General features: G+C 35.5%; 3 protein-coding genes across 5 annotated transcripts in view; 1 reads left to right on the top strand and 2 right to left on the bottom strand.

The window, feature by feature from the left end:
* The window catches only part of LOC122711989, a 42433-nt gene extending 39916 nt beyond the window's left edge, over positions 1–2517 (top strand). For 2 of the 3 annotated variants that reach the window (XM_043931243.1, XM_043931242.1), the window contains 4 exons: positions 163–292; positions 383–690; positions 773–971; positions 1060–2517. In XM_043931243.1, coding sequence (XP_043787178.1) covers positions 163–292; positions 383–690; positions 773–971; positions 1060–1224 — 802 coding nt within the window. In that variant the 3' untranslated portion in view covers positions 1225–2517. The remainder of the gene's footprint in view (positions 1–162; positions 293–382; positions 691–772; positions 972–1059) is intronic. The other variant, XM_043931244.1, reaches the window with a different exon arrangement.
* An 88-nt stretch (positions 2518–2605) lies between these two features.
* Positions 2606–11445, bottom strand: LOC122711977 (adenylate cyclase type 10-like). The gene is made up of 24 exons (XM_043931220.1): positions 11208–11445; positions 10700–10911; positions 10437–10590; positions 10282–10364; positions 10083–10219; positions 9787–9992; positions 9595–9701; positions 9403–9527; positions 9163–9295; positions 8943–9086; positions 8301–8575; positions 7938–8218; positions 7735–7845; positions 7469–7618; positions 7184–7401; positions 6937–7087; positions 5073–5276; positions 4820–4996; positions 4485–4729; positions 3554–3734; positions 3395–3479; positions 3223–3319; positions 2856–3137; positions 2606–2761 (listed from the first exon to the last, which is right to left on the bottom strand). The coding sequence occupies exons 1-24, from the start codon at positions 11443–11445 to the stop codon at positions 2606–2608; spliced, it is 4152 nt and encodes a 1383-aa protein (XP_043787155.1).
* Positions 11446–14862: 3417 nt separating this feature from the next.
* On the bottom strand, positions 14863–16806 carry LOC122711995 (protein hunchback-like). The gene has a single exon (XM_043931253.1). It carries the CDS (start codon positions 16804–16806, stop codon positions 14863–14865), a length of 1944 nt encoding a protein of 647 aa, XP_043787188.1.
* Positions 16807–17109: the final 303 nt, after the last annotated feature.

Below are 17109 nucleotides of genomic sequence, written 5' to 3'. Positions count from 1 at the left end.
CAATATTATTTTTCCACGATTTCGAAAACAAGAAAAACTTGGTTGGACGAGCTTGTGGACCGGTCGATCGATCGAATTTCTTGGATTCCCAGCCCGCGATCGCGTGTCCCAATTTTTTCCGAATCATCGACGGACCTCGATAAACCCCCTCCCCGGAAACAGGCACAGTTTCGGCGAGCAGTTCTCTCAGCGAAAGTGGGCTCGAGAGGTTGCGGGACAACGTGAAATTCTCTCCGCCTATGGAGGCGTGAAGCTGGAGGACGTGAGAGGGATGAGGGCCCCATTCCTGTCGGTAATATTCTATTCTTCTCGTTCTTATCTTATCGAATGTAATTGATTGATTTGAACTTTGGGAAAAATATAACACGAATATAAAAAACAGGTGGGGGGGAACAACATGTTCAAAATGTTGTGGGACACGAACTTCACGTACGACTCGTCCATGCCGATTTACGAGAACCGACCGCCCAGCTGGCCCTACACCTTGGACTACAAGCTGTTCCACGACTGCATGATACCTCCGTGCCCCACCAGGTCTTATCCAGGCTTGTGGGAAGTTCCCATGGTGATGTGGCAGGATCTGAACGGGGGTAGGTGCTCGATGGGAGACGCGTGCAGCAACCCGCCCACCGCCGACGGTGTTTACAAGATGCTGATCAAGAATTTCGAGAGACATTACACGACCAACAGGTGGGTCGTTCGACTTTTTCATTTGATTATTTCGATTGGAAATACGATAAGGAGGGAAAATAATAAATTTATAACTTTTCAGAGCGCCGTTCGGGTTGTTCTATCACGCGGCATGGTTCACCCAGCCCCATCACAAAGAGGGTTTCATTTCATTCCTGGATACGATAGTGGCGATGGACGATGTGTGGATCGTGACTAATTGGCAGGCGATCCAATGGGTGAGGAATCCTACGCCGTTGCCCCTGTTGCACACGTTTGAACCGTTTGGATGTAACTATCCGGTACGCCTATATATATATATATCTCTGTTCCGTTATTCCGTGAGAAATAAGACGAGATTCGATTTACCTTCGAATTTTCGATCGATAGGATCGGCCGAAGAAGTGCAACAATCCGAAGGTGTGCAATCTATGGCACAAGAGCGGGGTGAGGTACATGAAGACTTGTCAAACGTGTCCGGACATCTATCCGTGGACGGGCAAGACCGGGATACGAAGCAGTCGCATCGACAACGACGTCGATGCGCACGAATGAGGGGAGAGAGTGGGGGGGGAAAGAGGGATCGGTGTTCCGTGCGATCGAGGTCCACCCAGCCGGAGTGAAGCGTAGCAGCGCCAACCGAGGAGGAGATGGTGATATTTTTCACAGCGATTCGATTCAAATCCCGCCCCTTATTTCTCTCTTCACTTCAGCCAAACGAAACGTATATCCAGCTCGAGTACGCCAACGAAATCGAAAGAAAGAAAGATAGAAAGGAAGGAAAGAAGGAAGAAAGGAAGAAAGGAAGGATTCCAACACTGTTCCCCTTCTTTTCCGTAGGAAAGAAATCGCAAAGGAACGAGAGCGCCACAACCTAATAAACTTGCTTACGCGCATGCGTAGGAATAAACGCGTCCGTTTTTTCTTTCTTTTCTTTTCTTTTCTTTTCTTTTCTTTTCTTTCGAAACGAACACCGAACTCTCTGCATCCTGATCGGTAAACGAAAAAGAAAATTCAGTCCAACGTGTGCAACGTATGTGCTTGTCGTATATTATATTAATATACGCCTTTTCGTTGTGTATCGATATGGGATAAATCGATTAAAATTTATTTCGATCGATTTCTTTAGTTTTATTTTTGTTATCCGGCGATAGTAAATAAAATGGAATATTTTGTAAAGATTTTTTTTTTTTTTTTCAATCAAGAAAAATGGATGTACATTAACGCAACAGATTAATTAACTGTATTCGTATACGTTGACAATGTTATTTCTTGTCTTCTTTTTTTTTTTTTTTTTCTATTTCTATGAATGCGATGCGAGATATAGGATTGTGCTAGAAACTCGTGGAACTCGAGAAATTGGTCGATATTATTATGCTCAAATCGAACCAATTCGCGATTATCTTCTTCCCGCGCGCTCCATTTCTTTTCTATCTTCTTTCCTTATCTTATTCTTCCTTTTTTTTTTTTTTACTTTCTCTCTCATCACTCGTCTCAACTTCGCCTCGATCCTTTATCTCGTTCAACTGGAAGCTTGTATCCTTGGCGTACTCGGCCGATAGACGAATTAATTAATTAATTAATTAATTATAAAGTATATCGTGGATGTACAAACGCAAAGAAAAAAAAAAAACTGGTATCGTCGGTCGCGAGTTGGTTTCCTAAAAATCGATCTGGAGGTTCAATAAGCGCCTTGCGAGAGAAACGAACCGAGAAAGAACGAGAGTGTTCACTTTTAAACCAAGTATCGTGTACACACGAGGGGATCGTCGTGTATATGTTTTTTTTTTTTTTTTTTTCCTAGAACCTGAAACTGTAACACGCCTTCTTTAATCAATAAATATTTCGCTACAACTCGCCGTCTACAGTGTCTATTTCTCTCACCATTTATCCTCTTCCTCTTCCCAGCGATTAGAAGAATTAAGAAATCGATTGATCAATAATTGTACTTGGGATGTGGATACGGGTACAATATAGTAGACCAAGCGATCGGCTTGAGCAAATGGATCTCTTGCCATAGGATACCTTCCGAGGACGCCACGAATTCCACCCAATATTCAGCCATGTTGTTGAAGAAATCCACTTCCCAAGTCTGCCGATCGAATCGACCGATCGAAAGGTATATTAGAGAGAGAATTGATGAAATTATTAATGCTTATATATATATATATATACACGTTGGTTACCCTTTTGTTCTGTTCAATCCATGCGATAACCATTTTGTTTCCTTGAGCGATAGCGTATTTTTCCGCCTTCGTCATGCAAGTTTGCGACGAAGATTTTCGGCCACGGAGAAGTCTCATGTAAGATTCCAGGAAATATGTAAACGGTTTGACAAACGGGAAATAGATGCTCACGTTGTGAAGAAACTTGATGATCTTTTTGGCGTAATACATTCGTTCGAAAAGATCGTACGAGTGAGGGATATCGAGTCGCCGATACAATATTAACAAATAAGACTCGAGGCCCTGTGGCGTGAAACGATGGCGTAATAAAATTATTAAACGGGAGTAAGGTGTAATTTATGTGATTCGAATTCGATTCGATTCGTACCTTGATCGAACAATAAAATTGTGAGAAATTGTAAGATACGACATCCTTCACATATTCGTTAACATCTTTCACAAGTTCGTAATTCAGCGGTACGTTCCTGTGGTAATAACGAATATTCGTTATTTAAACGAAATGAATAATAATTCCCGATCAAATATCTCGAGTTACCCACATTCTTAATTGCCAGATAAGTAAAGCATTGTTCAGATGCAACAGGCTCGTTGGATCTCGCAATACGCAAGTTTTCAATTTGGTATCTGAATAACCAGAGATGGAAAAGATTTCGATAATAATAATAACGAGGGGCCGAAAGTTAAAAAACGAGCCTTACTTATAAAGGTATAAAATTCGTAACAGCTATTGTAACTTTCTAAATTCATAGAAGCATCCAATAAAAATTCCAAGCAAAGAGCGTAATACCATGTGATAGCGGAATAATCTGTATCCTCCTCAGAGGTGTAATACAGTTCGAATAACAAGTCGACAGCTTGGTTTATATGTTTCTTCCAAACCTGAAATAATAGTTTCACGATTAAATATACAAAAAAAAATAATTCACGTTGTGGATGAGCTATGTGATGAATTTTTTTCTTTTTTCTTTTTTTTTTTTTTTTTTTTTTTTTTTTTTTTTTTTTTTTTTTTTTTTTCTTTTTCTTTTTCTTTTTTTTTTTTACCATAATTTTTATCAACGACGGTAGAACGTTGAACTTTATTTTATTCAAGTTTATATAATTACATATCTTACAGATTATTGTTCCAACTTCTATACCTTCATCGAATTTAGCCTGCAATATTCTTTCATCGACAAATAAATAACTTGCCAGCTTTTCTCCTTCCACGTGAAATTCAAATATTCCAATAATCAATTAAATTACCTATGATCATATATCGTTTTATAGATTTTCACTAGAATAACAATTTCGTCGGGTTTCGTCCAACCACCTATTGCAGTTTTATTTCTAATAGCCATTAAAATCATTTTTTCTACGTCTTCTATCATCCTAATATCGTTGAGTTGGCGAAAAATGTTTATAGCGCATAAATAGACATTCCCTTTTTCTAAGAAAGTGCTTGAATTTTTAAATATCATACGAATACTTTGCAAAATAGCGAGATTCGCCAATTTCTTTTCATTCTGTATCTATAATTTTACCAACGATGTTATGTATATTTGAACGGGGAAAAAAAAAAAAAAAAAAAAAAAAAAAAAAAAAAAAAAAAAAAAAATTAAAATTTATTTTTCACGACACGCAAATACGTACCATTGAAATCATAGAGAATCGTTGCAAAGCGACAGCTAATGCTATCTTCTCCTCGTCATTTTGTGAGGTTTCATCATTTTGAAAGAAAACGTTTAAAATACCTTTTATCGTGTATCGTAATTTCTCGATTAAAATATTATAACAAAGCGTTCTCATATTTTGCGGGATCTCGGTCTTCAATATAACAGCCTCGGTATAATATTTCTTCGCTTCGGAATAATTTCCATACGCAATGTAAGCATCCCCTTGGAACAACCAATGTTCGACAATATTTCAACTTGAAGAGATCAGAGATCAATTTGTTTATTATTATATGCGGTGAATAGACTTTTTACCTATTAAAATTAACCATTGTTCTTTGAAAGTATTTTGAAATTGATTTTTTTCCTTTTCATTCATATCCTTGTTTATATTCATGAGAAATTTAATCGCGTGCAAGCTTTGTGCAGTTTGAATCAAACCTGCACTATATTCCATTGTGAACTTTATAAACATTTCTGGTTGAGAATCCTCTGAAAAGTAAGATCTTTTAATATTATTGTAATTATCGAAGGAACATATCGTTATGAGAAAATTGAATTCCGTTACTGATTTGATAAATGTGTTGACTAATCTGCCAGAAAATATAACTTATTATTTCCATGCATGTGCAACTGCGATTGTCTATATAGGTGAAAGATTTCATTATTTCGTCCAATAAATCGTATGTAATACCGAAAGAATTCATTTCGATTTTTTTAGAAATAAGCAATTGTTCTTCCTTTATCATCTCTCGAGAAATAAATTCTTCCACTAAAAAGAAAAAAAAGCACGAATTATATTAGAGAACATTAGAACAAATATCTATTTATTTGATAATTTATTACCGAATTTTATTATTTTATAATTATATTTTATAATTTATTTTATAATTAATTGATATATTTATCTGTTTTATATATATTTTTATATTTTTTTTTTTTCAAATCTAACTATGAAATTTGATATATATTTATCTGCTTTATATTTACCTTTTTAAATTGTGTACGATAAAATAAAACAAAAATATACAAAATATATATACAAATTATATATAAAGATATAAAAATACGTATAAAATTTGATACGATATATAGAAAATTATTTTACTCATTTTATTCATTTCAAATTAAATAAAGAAAGCAAATAGAAAAATTTATGTATCGGTGGCGCCATCTCGCGTTTGGATCACGGAAGCTTCGACTTGTTACTAGCAAAGCAGAATATACAAGGAGGTATTCGTGACGTCATAGGGAAGGAAAGAAATATTGCGTGAGAAAGACAGAGAGTATGCCCCGCCCCTTTCAGAACACTATATGGAAAATTTACTAATTTCTCGTTTTTTACTAAAAATTTCTACACTTTTAAACTTGCTGTTCAAAGTTAGAACATCATACAAATTTCTCGTATCAAAATTATATAAATTTTAATAAGAAATTCATTTTAATTAATTATTTATTAATGGTTGATGCGTCACGTATAGCTCAGCACGATTAACGCACAGTACGTTTTTCCCTAATTTCTCATTATTATAAAATTTATTTCTAAATATAAATATATACATTTGAAACATTACTTTCTTCTCTACTTTCATATATAAATTTTATACATAATTTTGTTATTGCTTAAATGAATAAATTGATTGTTTATTACTCGATTAAGAAATGGGGATTCGCGATTGAAACATTCTATATGATAATTGTTAATAAATAATTAATTGCAATGAATTTCTTGTTAAAATTTAAACAAGAAACTTGTCTGAAATTCTAGCTTCAAAATGCGAGCTTAAAAATGTAAAAATTTTTAGTAAAAAACGAATAATTTATAAATTTTTCATCTAGCGTTTTCAAAATGGAGATGCTCTCTGTCCTTCTTGCACAATATTTCTCTCCTTCCCTGTGACGTCACGAATACCTCCTTGCATATTCTGCTTTGCTAGTAACAAGTCGAAGCTTCTGGGATCCAAACGCGAGATGGCGCCACCGATACGTAAATTTTTCTATTTACCAATTTTAAATAATTTATGGGTAATAAATATATAGTAGATAATTTGTAAGGATAGAAAAACAAGAAGAAATGTAGTAGCAATTTTATGATATATAAAAATATGTATTATGTATTAAATAAATATGTATTAAATATATATATTTGAAAAGTATTATGAAAAAATTTGAATGGAAATATTTTGGAATAAGAAACTTGTAGAAGGAAAATTTGAAAAACTAGAAAAGGAAAATTTTTTGAAAATAGGAAAAAAATAAAATATAATATATATATATACTTATAGTAAAAATACACAAATTGCCATGTATTAAAATTTACATGGATTAAAATTCGATTTCACTATACATTTATATGTGTATTTAAATATACTTGAAATAGAAATTTCTAATTTATTTCAAGATTGATATATTTTTATATTGATATTATTTACTGTTTTCATCGGTAAACGTCGTCGGTACAATGGAAGCTATGCGAGTGTTTTGTTTGTCTTTACGGATGTCTTCCTTCGTTACAAAGATACTTCGTCTACGTTCAAATCTTTCCGAAATTTTTTGCACATAGTTTTTATGATTATTTTCATCCTTGAAAAAATAAAATTTGATTATTATTCTTTTACGATAATTTAGAAAAAAAAAAAAAATTCATATAGTATATATACACTATTTTAAAGACTCAACTTTCTCTTCTTTCTCTATCAAAGGCATTAAAAATGGACCTCTTCCACAACTACTACATTTTTTTGCACTTTGTTCAAGAATGTTTATAGCTTTCATATGATATTCGTTTCTTTCCTGTGCAGAAAGAATATCGTAAAAAAATTTACGATAAGAAGGTATCGTAAATTCTAACACTCTGCAGTCAGCATATATCGGCAATGTTTCTTTTACTATTGGGCCTGCAATAAAGAATATTATTACAATTCACAATGATTAAAAATTATGCCACGTTTCGAGATAGCTAACGGATCCGAATGCAATCGCAATACACCAAATGATGCATGTTGCTGAAAGTTTTTCGCTTTTTAAACGCATGATATGTCGTCATATTTATATAATATTTCCTTTGGATCATAGCACATTCCAAGATCCTTAACCTTATCATTTCTGCCACGGCTAAAATAGAAGAATACATAGTAATACATAATATAATCATAAAGATGCAATAATTACTAACTTTCTTTTCAATAATCAATACTTTCCTTTCGATGTGAATAATGGTGTAGAATTACTTATCACGTTAGTTAACATACTGCGATGAAAGATATTACCTAATGCTGCGGCACACTTGATAATATCTTGTTCGTACGTGTTCATTCTGTTATATATATCGATTCTCAAGCCTAAAACGAATCGTCGATCATTAAATTTATTTTATAGTCAATAATTTCGGAGAACTTGAAAGTAAAATTGATAAAAGAATACTTGAAATCACCTGTAACGTCTCGATTAGCTTCGATAGGAGTTTTCGGCTTTTTTGACAGTATGCACACAGTCAATGTAGTCATTTGCATCCATTGTAACGGTGGTGCCAATTCCTCGGGCGTTAAATATACGGGAATTTTTGATAAAAACGATGGATTTGGAAAAACGAGATTATATTTTTTTACTTCTTGTGGAGATATCGAGATAATTTCTAATGCATTCACTTGCAAAATTGACATTAAGAACGCTTCGCACCAAGCAATCCCATTTTTACTATGTTGGCTAAGGATTCTAAACAGTGAAATAATCGATATACTGATATATTCACGTCGATAATATTTGAATGGAAGAAAATTAATATAAATTTCTTCACCTTTCCAGGGTTTCAGGAATTGCAATAACGTTTAAAAATTGACAGGCAAATGCTGTCAAATATTCAGAGTTTAAAGAATTCAACGATTTAATCTTTAACCTTTTCTCTTGGCTAATCGCGGTTTCGATTTGGGTTAAAGTATCCCACGAAACGGGTTCCAGCATTGTCATAGCTAGAACTATGTGTTTATTGCTCAAAATAGCGGATAAAAATTGCCAGGAAAACAGATCCATATAGTGCACATCATCTAGAAGGATGCATACATAACCAATAATCTGAAAAAAAGGAATAAATAAATCGAAATGGAAAATTTACAGATCACTTTACACGAATATAACTATTTATAACCTCGTTTAATATTTTCTCAAAGATATCGATCATCTTTTTGTAACGTTGCCAATCAGTTTCTTCACAATAAGTATTTGATTGAGGAAATTGTACCCTCATGATATAATTCAGGTAACATAAATTTTCAGGTTCCACTATTTCGGATAAATAATTTATTAAAATTTTTTCACGATCGTTTATAGAAATACAATTTTCGGCATTGAACATCTAGATGAAAAAGAAAGAAGAAAAAAAAAAAAGGAACTTTTCAATCTTGAATCGTCAAAGAGGAAAACAAAATTTTGTCTCGTTTACCTGAAGAAGTATATGATATATCACAGAGTAAGATTTCTCTGCAAAAGATGGATGCAAAGAAAGTTGAATCAATTTTATTTCTCTGCTTTTAACAATCGTGACATAAGCATCAAGGATCCTCGATTTACCACATCTTTCAATACCCTGAATAATTAATTCGTATAATTCTCGATCTCATTTTCATTCAAATTTCGTTCAAATTTATACACTCGTCGAGTACCTCGATGACCAATCCGGAATAACGTCGTTCGGATACTCCTATTTCGTCTAAAAGATCTTTAAAGTACTCTATTTCGTTGAATCGACCGAGAAGAGGATATTTATATTCCAAGCTCGACAACATCTCGGTTGTTCTAAAATGAAACCAAATTTAAACATATTATGACATTTAAACTTCTCATATAAATAAGAAACAGAAAATATAAATTAGAAACAGAAAAATAATAATTAGAAACATTACAATGGCTCATCTAAGATCTCATAAATTTCACATTTTCCAAGTTTTCTTAATGTCCTTATACCTTGGCGACGAAATTTCTCTTTTTTCAAAGTACTTTTTACAACAACGTTGTAGTCGCAATGTATCTACGATAAATATCTTTCAGAATCTCGCAGAGACGTACAAATTATTGTAAAAATTTCAGAGACGAACCTTGTCGTACGAAATCATCATCAAAGAATTAGCCATGTCGACGCATTGACCGAAAACCATGAATTGTCTTCTAACGATATGACCAATTATTCCACAGAATCCTAAACCTGTATGTGAAAAAAAGATGAGAAAATTTAAGATAATTCGAATTCCGTTCGTTAAAAATTTAATATTCGAAATTTGAAAGATTACCAGTCGAAACGCCAATGAGAATTGCTTTAATACCAATTATGTGTTTCACTTCTTTTAATATTTGGCATGCGGACAATACTCCATTCATTACATTATTTTTCTGATTATTATTTATAAAATCTCTAAGTCCGAATATAACGATAAAAGATATATCTTTTTCGAATAAATTTACGAGGCACATTAATCCGGAATACGATTCAATTATACTGCAATCGAATATTAAAAATTTGATCAAATTTTATCAATTTTTAAGAACAATTTCAACAATACATATATATATATTCGAACGAGGATACTTTAAAATAGTTTTATATATTTCATCTGTCAAAGAAATCAACTCGAAAACGGTACAATCATAAGGAATTATACTGATGCAAATAACAGTAACATTCCTTATTTCTATCAAATGGGCCAACGATTGTTCGTTATCGATCTGAAAATCAAGTTTTATGAAATGGACAAATTTTCTTAACGGCCTTTTTTAATACCTCTTACCTGCATTAATACCGCTGCCACCATGTAACTTCTCAGATACATTCCGATACGTCTTCGCAATGCGTCCACTACGGAAATTCTTGCTACGAAACGGGAATCGTCGTTGCGTCACGGATATCATATTATTTTGCTTCGCTAAATCGATCCTCACTTACTTCGAAAATGTGTAGCTCTGATCTCTTGTTCCACGGATACATCGGATAATATCGACACGTGCGACGGCGACTTTCCCAGTTCTATGATATCCTCCTCGATCCCTATGTCTTTCACCATCAAAATTTCCTCGGGTGCCTCGAGCACTTTAATGATCTATCCCGCGAGAATAATCCATTATCAGATTTAAACTGCCTTTTTACTCCTCCTCGAACGATTTAAAAATTCTCTCTAAACTCGTAAAATAATTATTATATTCGCCAACCTTAACGTTGTCCGCATCCTTAAGAACGTATTCGTAATGACTGGGGACACAATATTGCCAAGCGCTCTCGCACAACACGATATCGCCTGGTAAACATACTCTTCTCGTATACTTAATGTCCTGGATCGACGAACCACATATTACAAAATTTCTACACCTGTCGTCACCGATCACCGAAAATACAGCAGTTCCCATGGAGATTACGATAGACACTGTCGATACGATCGATCGATTATTAATTTTATTCGTTATTCGTTATTCCATTATTCGTTACATTTTGGGATAGGAGTGATTTCGTTCTTTATGGCGGCGATACTTTTTTGGATACTTTCCGCGGTCATAATCACGTGACGTATTATTCTTGCAATGAATTCGTTCCTGGTTATTTTCCACATGATTAGCAGATCATTATCTATACGTTCGATAAAAATGTTATTATATATATATATATATAATTTTGAATGTAATTTTTTTTCTCTCGATATAAGTAGAAAATTAGAAAACGTACGAGAAAATTTCAACACGTCTCCGTGGTTAATATATACTTCTTCCACTATGGCGCTCATATAATCGTTCAACAGAGAGAAGAAACCGTAACTACCGCCATTCTCCGCGTATGTGAATCTTCTGTAGAAACTGAACAATTGCGTCACATCGATCAGCATTATTACAGCCTTGAATTTGCGGAAACTTTTCTTAGTTAAGTCGCTCTCGTATATCAACTCGTCGGGGACGAAAGTCGCCATTGTTCGAGTGCACGTATCGTGTCGATGAGTGTTCAACACCTAATTATTTTTTCGAATTAATCCAATTTTATTCTTCTCTCCTCCTCCCCCTCCTAAAAAAGAATTAACCTCTCGTAAGTTGGTGATCTCCTTCTTGTATATCGGCCCGATCAGATCAGGGGTCCAGACAGTTTTCAACATTTCATACGGCATTGTTCTATTTTTTTTAAACAAATATAAATACAAACAAGTTGAAGATTATTTTCAATAAGATTATTATTTTAATTCAATATTTATTTGACCACATCCGGAACAAAGAATTCCAACGATTCGATTAGCATTTGTTTCGGCACGATACCATGGATTATAGCTTGCCCGTGGAACGCTTCACCTGAAAAATGAAAGTTAAACGAACCTTAAACGCGCAAAATTGCGCGTAGAATCAAGGTTTCCAGGTTTTTAAGATGGGGAACAAAAATAGCGAGGAAAGTAAATGAAAGAAGCGTAAATATTGCAGAAATAAATTTTTGTATTTTGCGTATTACATATCCGTAAAGAGGGATGATTGAAACATCATTTCACTTGCACACATCGCGTAAATCAATAATAATAATATATATATATATGTAATTTCGTCAATTCGCAATTCCAAACGCGAAAACATAGATATAATAAAATCTATCTATCTATCTGTATATATCTTCTTACTTCGAAACGGATGGTTTTCGAGAATTTGTTTTATTTCAAAAAAAAAAAAAAAAAGAAGAAGAATAAGAAGAATAAGAAAAGAAAAGAAAGAAGTGAACGAACGGCCGGGAATAAAAAAACACAAGTGTGGAAATCATTCAATGCAATGTATTGTGGAACAATTATTAACCAGCCCTATATAATAACAAACAAACCCAACATTCACAAACCCCTTTACATGGTGATGTAACGCATACGCATAAATTGTTTACAATATTAATCATGGACATACATCTCTTTTTACATATGTAAGAATCAAATAAACGTAAGAGGAGGACCAAGAATTGTTGGCCCTATCCTATATTATATATCACATACGTCCGTCCCAATAATCGATTAAGAAGTTAACCCAGGTCATTGATATTACGCAGTAATGGTAACGAGTATAATAACGCGTACGATTCGATAGATTTTTATTTTTTTTTTTTTTTTTTTTTTTTTGTATAACGATGGAATTGATCGCCCTCTCCCGTCTGCGAATTGCATCGTTAAAAATATAAAATCTATGGAATCGTTGCAGATATTTATGCGGTTACCGCTGCAAAGTCATGGCGATGTCCTACGCTATGAAAATGTACATACATTTCGAGATATCGATTGGGAGGAATGATCTGTAATTCAGGACAGAATTCTTCGGTTCTCTCGTATACTCTCCAGTCTTTCTCCCTTTCCCAGAAAAATATTCCTATCTCCTTGCGACGAAATCGAAACAAATTTTGTCGAATTCACCTCGACACACCACATCCTTCTCAAAAATCACATTGAGTGGAATTTTTCATTTTTCTTTTTTTTTTTTTTTTGCAAAAATACAGAATTTTATATATATATATATAATATAAATATATATATATATTATATATATATATTATTATTTATATAAATCCTTTGCAGTTTTTTTTTTCTTTTTTTTTTATGTGAAAAATCATTCGCTACGCTCTTGCTCGTGAGTCAATGAGTCTTCCTTCGATCGATTCGAAATTTATCGCATACCTTTTCACGGATCTCTCTCGTTGGTAAAAGGAGAATTGAAAACTCAAAATTGTTAAATCGAATAAAGAGTTCTCGTGGTTAACGTTAAAACAGAACATTGTTAAAAAGAAATAACGTAACGTCATTGAATATAAGAACGTAAAAACAAAAAAAAAAAAAAGAAAAAGGAAAAGGAATCGAGTTGATTTTAATTGAGCGTCCAAATTTTCGATTGGATAAAGGAAAAAAAAAAAAAAGAAAAAGAAACATAAAAACGAAAATGTCGCAGTCTACTTTAACGTTAGCCACCTCTCGTCAATGTTAATTTTGAACTCCAAAAAAAAAAAAAAAAAAGAAAGAAAGAAGAAACATAAAATCGACATCGAAATGCATAAAATGAAAACGTAAAACACATCTCCGGAAGAAGAAAGGGGGGAAAAAAAAAACATAAAAAAAATTATTAATTTCGTCAATTCGAAGAAGACCTCTATATATATATATAGAACGTATTTGAATAGTTTCGATAATTTGAATCGAAGAACTTTCGTTTCGTTCGAACTTTCGAAAGTATTTCAATTTCAATATCGATCAACGAAGAAATGAAAAGAAGAAAAAAAAAAAAAAAAGAAAAAAAAAAAAAAGAATTATATCAAAAGATCAAGCAATATTATATTCGTTTTATTAAATTTTGAGATTGCATACAGTTTACCGTGATGATTAGTCAAATTGCACATTGTTACTACCGAAAGGAATCATTCGGTACGTATTGACTAGAATCAAGGAATTTTTTTCTTTTTTTTTTTTTTTTTTTATTGTAATTATAATCGATCGTCACGGTAATCTGTAAAATCTCGCTACGTTTGGTCGGATGTGTTAACATCAACTTTTTTTTTAATTGACATTTAACATGGAATTGGAACGATTGAGCATTTCACTACACCTTCATCCATCTATATTTTTCTCGATATTGAATCGGTAGGAATCACTTGCTGGGACAAGAATCCTCCCAGAAAATAAAATAAAATTCTAGGAACTTTTCGAGCTGAATAATATAACGAGTATACATATGTATATAGAAAATTTTATAAAAAACATTGGAAAAATATTTCATTTTCTTGCGCGTCATATTACTCAGCTCTCGATCAATTAGACGACTGAAAATTTTCATTCTCATTCCAGCAAATCTTATATCGATCGGACATCAATTTTTCCAACGAATTTTTTTCCTTTTTTCTTTTTTGAAAAATTTGATATCCGCGAGATAAATTTTATCTTGCGAAAATATATATAATGTAATGTCGTGTTATATATATATATATATAATCTCTATATGAGTTTATATAGAAAAATTTTTGTACACACGCGTTGATATATTTCCGATTACGATCCACGCGTATTAAAAAAGAGGTATAAGTATTTTTTTTAAAGTGAACGGTAACCACGGAGTCGATCCTCGATCCTTGTTCGAAATCCTCCCCCTCCCCACCTCTCCCCTATTTCTCGTGATCAATTGTATATGGTCGAACGACGCCACTCTTGAAACTCGAAAATTCTCGTCTTGATGGGAAAAATACCCAATTTTTTTTAAGACAAAACCTTTGACTCGTTCGACGATTCAATCAATGATTCGTCTCAAAGATCCCCTCTATATATATATATGTATGTGTACGTGTATATATGTACGTATATACTTGCTTCGCGAAATCTAATCAATCCTTAAATCTAGGAATGCTTCGACCTGGCAATATGAAGGAAAAAAGACACCTTGTCGTTGCATTGGTGGCCGCACATGTTGCATGTATAAGGATCCTGGAAACCGTGATAGCCCATGTGAACTGTATACATGATCACGTTACCGAATACGATCTCGCAGAAATGGCAGGTGAGCTCGTGGCTTATGGCGAAGTTGCGCTCGTTCGTCTCGTCCTTTCCCTCGCCGGAACTCGGGCTGCTCGAGGACGAGGATTCGAATGATCCGTCCGATTCCATTGATGCGCGATGCTGAAGTTGATGTTGCTGCAATTGCTGCAATTGTAATTGTTGCAATTGTTGCAGCTGTTGCTGCAATTGGAGCAACTGATGTTGTTGCAGATGCGGTTGCGTCTGCGAGTACAACTGTTCCACCAAGTGTTGCCATTGCTGCTGCTGCAGTAACTGCTGCTGCTGTTGCTGCTGCTGCTGCTGTTGCTGCTGTTGCTGCTGCTGCTGCTGCTGCTGGTGTTGACGATGCTGCTGCTCATATTGGGAGGAGTGAGGTTGCTCGTCGTCCGTGTCCTCCTCGAGCACTCTGCGCTCCAACTTCACCGCCTTCCCCTTTCGTCTGCTTGTACCGGTCACTTTGGGCGAATTGCCGCTCGGCTTTCCAACGGCCGAGCAATCATTGGCTGACTGAGTATCAGGCTTGCTGAGATCCAATGGCGCGACTCGCGCGTCCGTGTACACGCTCACATGATCAATAGAATTCGGCTCCATTGATACCTCGGTCATGCTGGACGTCCCGCTGTCGGACGTCCCGTTCACGCCGTTCGACGCCTCGTTCCCGTTAGGGCATCTGACGACGAGATCCTGGGCAGTCTCGCCCGACATTCTTTCCTCGTCCATCGCTCTCAGGTAATCCATCAACGTGTTCGCCTTTATCCGGTCCAATTGATTATCGCCACCGTTATCCTCCGCGATCACGGTGGTGGATAATTGCGAGAGGGCGAAACCGGTGAACAATTGATTGTACGGATACGTGATCACTGCCTGGTTGTGCGTGATCCCGCTCGACGTGCTCGCGATAGCCGTGCCGTTGCTCGGAACCGCGTTCCCGTTTGCCCCGTTATTCATCGCGCATTGCAAACCGACGTGATTGACGTTCGAAGACGTGGGAGATATTTGCGGGGGCACCACTTGTTGAGGAGAAGCGATTTGGCCACCGTTGCTCGCCATGTTGTTGTTGTTGCTGTTGTTATTGTTGTTGTTGTTGTTGTTGTTGTTCTGGTTGTTCATCTCCTCGTTGGTAGCGTTCATCGACTTGCCCGCAGGTTTCTGCTTAGGGCCCCGCCTCGTCCCGTAAACGTCGATAATCGGCAACGGGTTCGGTGAACCGTCCGCGTTCAACACCATCGCGGGTTGATGCGAGTACTTTCTCAAATGAAGTTTCAACGAGTGGCAGTATTTGGTGGCGTAAGTACAGTTGGCGCATCTGTATTGATAAACGTTCGAGTGAGACTTGAGGTGGCTGTTCAACATAGATTTGTTCACGCACGAGTAAGAGCATTTCTCGCATTTGAACGGTTTCGAGCCGAAATGGTTCCTCAAGTGATATTCCAAATGGTGCTTGTACTCGGTTACGAAGGGGCATTTGGGGCAGGTCAACAACTTCTCCGCCTTGATGTGGTTACGGCTGTGATCCCAAAACTCGAGCTTCGTGATCGCGACGAAGTTGCACTGCTTGCATCTGAACGTTTTCACCTTCCCCTGGGAATTCAATCGCGGTATCCGGAGCCCCGGCTCGTCCGCCTCCTCCGATTCTTGCTCCGAGGAACGCTCCCCCTGATCGTTGGGCGACAATCTGCTACTTTCATCCTGGACCACGGTCGCCTGATGATTGTTGTTCGTCGACTGCGAGGTGTCCGGCGAATCGTAATCCGACATGCTCCCATCCTGCCGTGGAAACTTCATTCTGCGAACCGATATAATATTTTTCTCGTTCATCCCGTGCAAAAAAAAAAAAAGAAGAAAAAAATTATAAACGAAAATTGCCCTCCCTTCGTTCGAAAAGCACGAAAAGCGGTATTCGAGGAGAGAGAGAGAGAGAGATAGGGAAAGAAAGGAAAAAAAATTCGAAAAGGCGTGGCGTCGATAACGCGATAATTTGATAATTTGTTATCAAGTTTTGGTAAACAGAGCGAGAACAAGGTGAGAAGAGGGAATCGTCGATGGACACGGCACGGAGCCATACACGTGGCAAATCGGCAAGAACGG

This window comes from Apis laboriosa, unplaced genomic scaffold (genome assembly GCF_014066325.1).
Source record: "Apis laboriosa isolate Shangri-la unplaced genomic scaffold, ASM1406632v1 scaffold18_cov149, whole genome shotgun sequence".
In the NCBI taxonomy this organism is placed as follows: domain Eukaryota; kingdom Metazoa; phylum Arthropoda; class Insecta; order Hymenoptera; family Apidae; genus Apis; species Apis laboriosa.
This window is presented reverse-complemented; position numbering and strand designations above follow the sequence as displayed.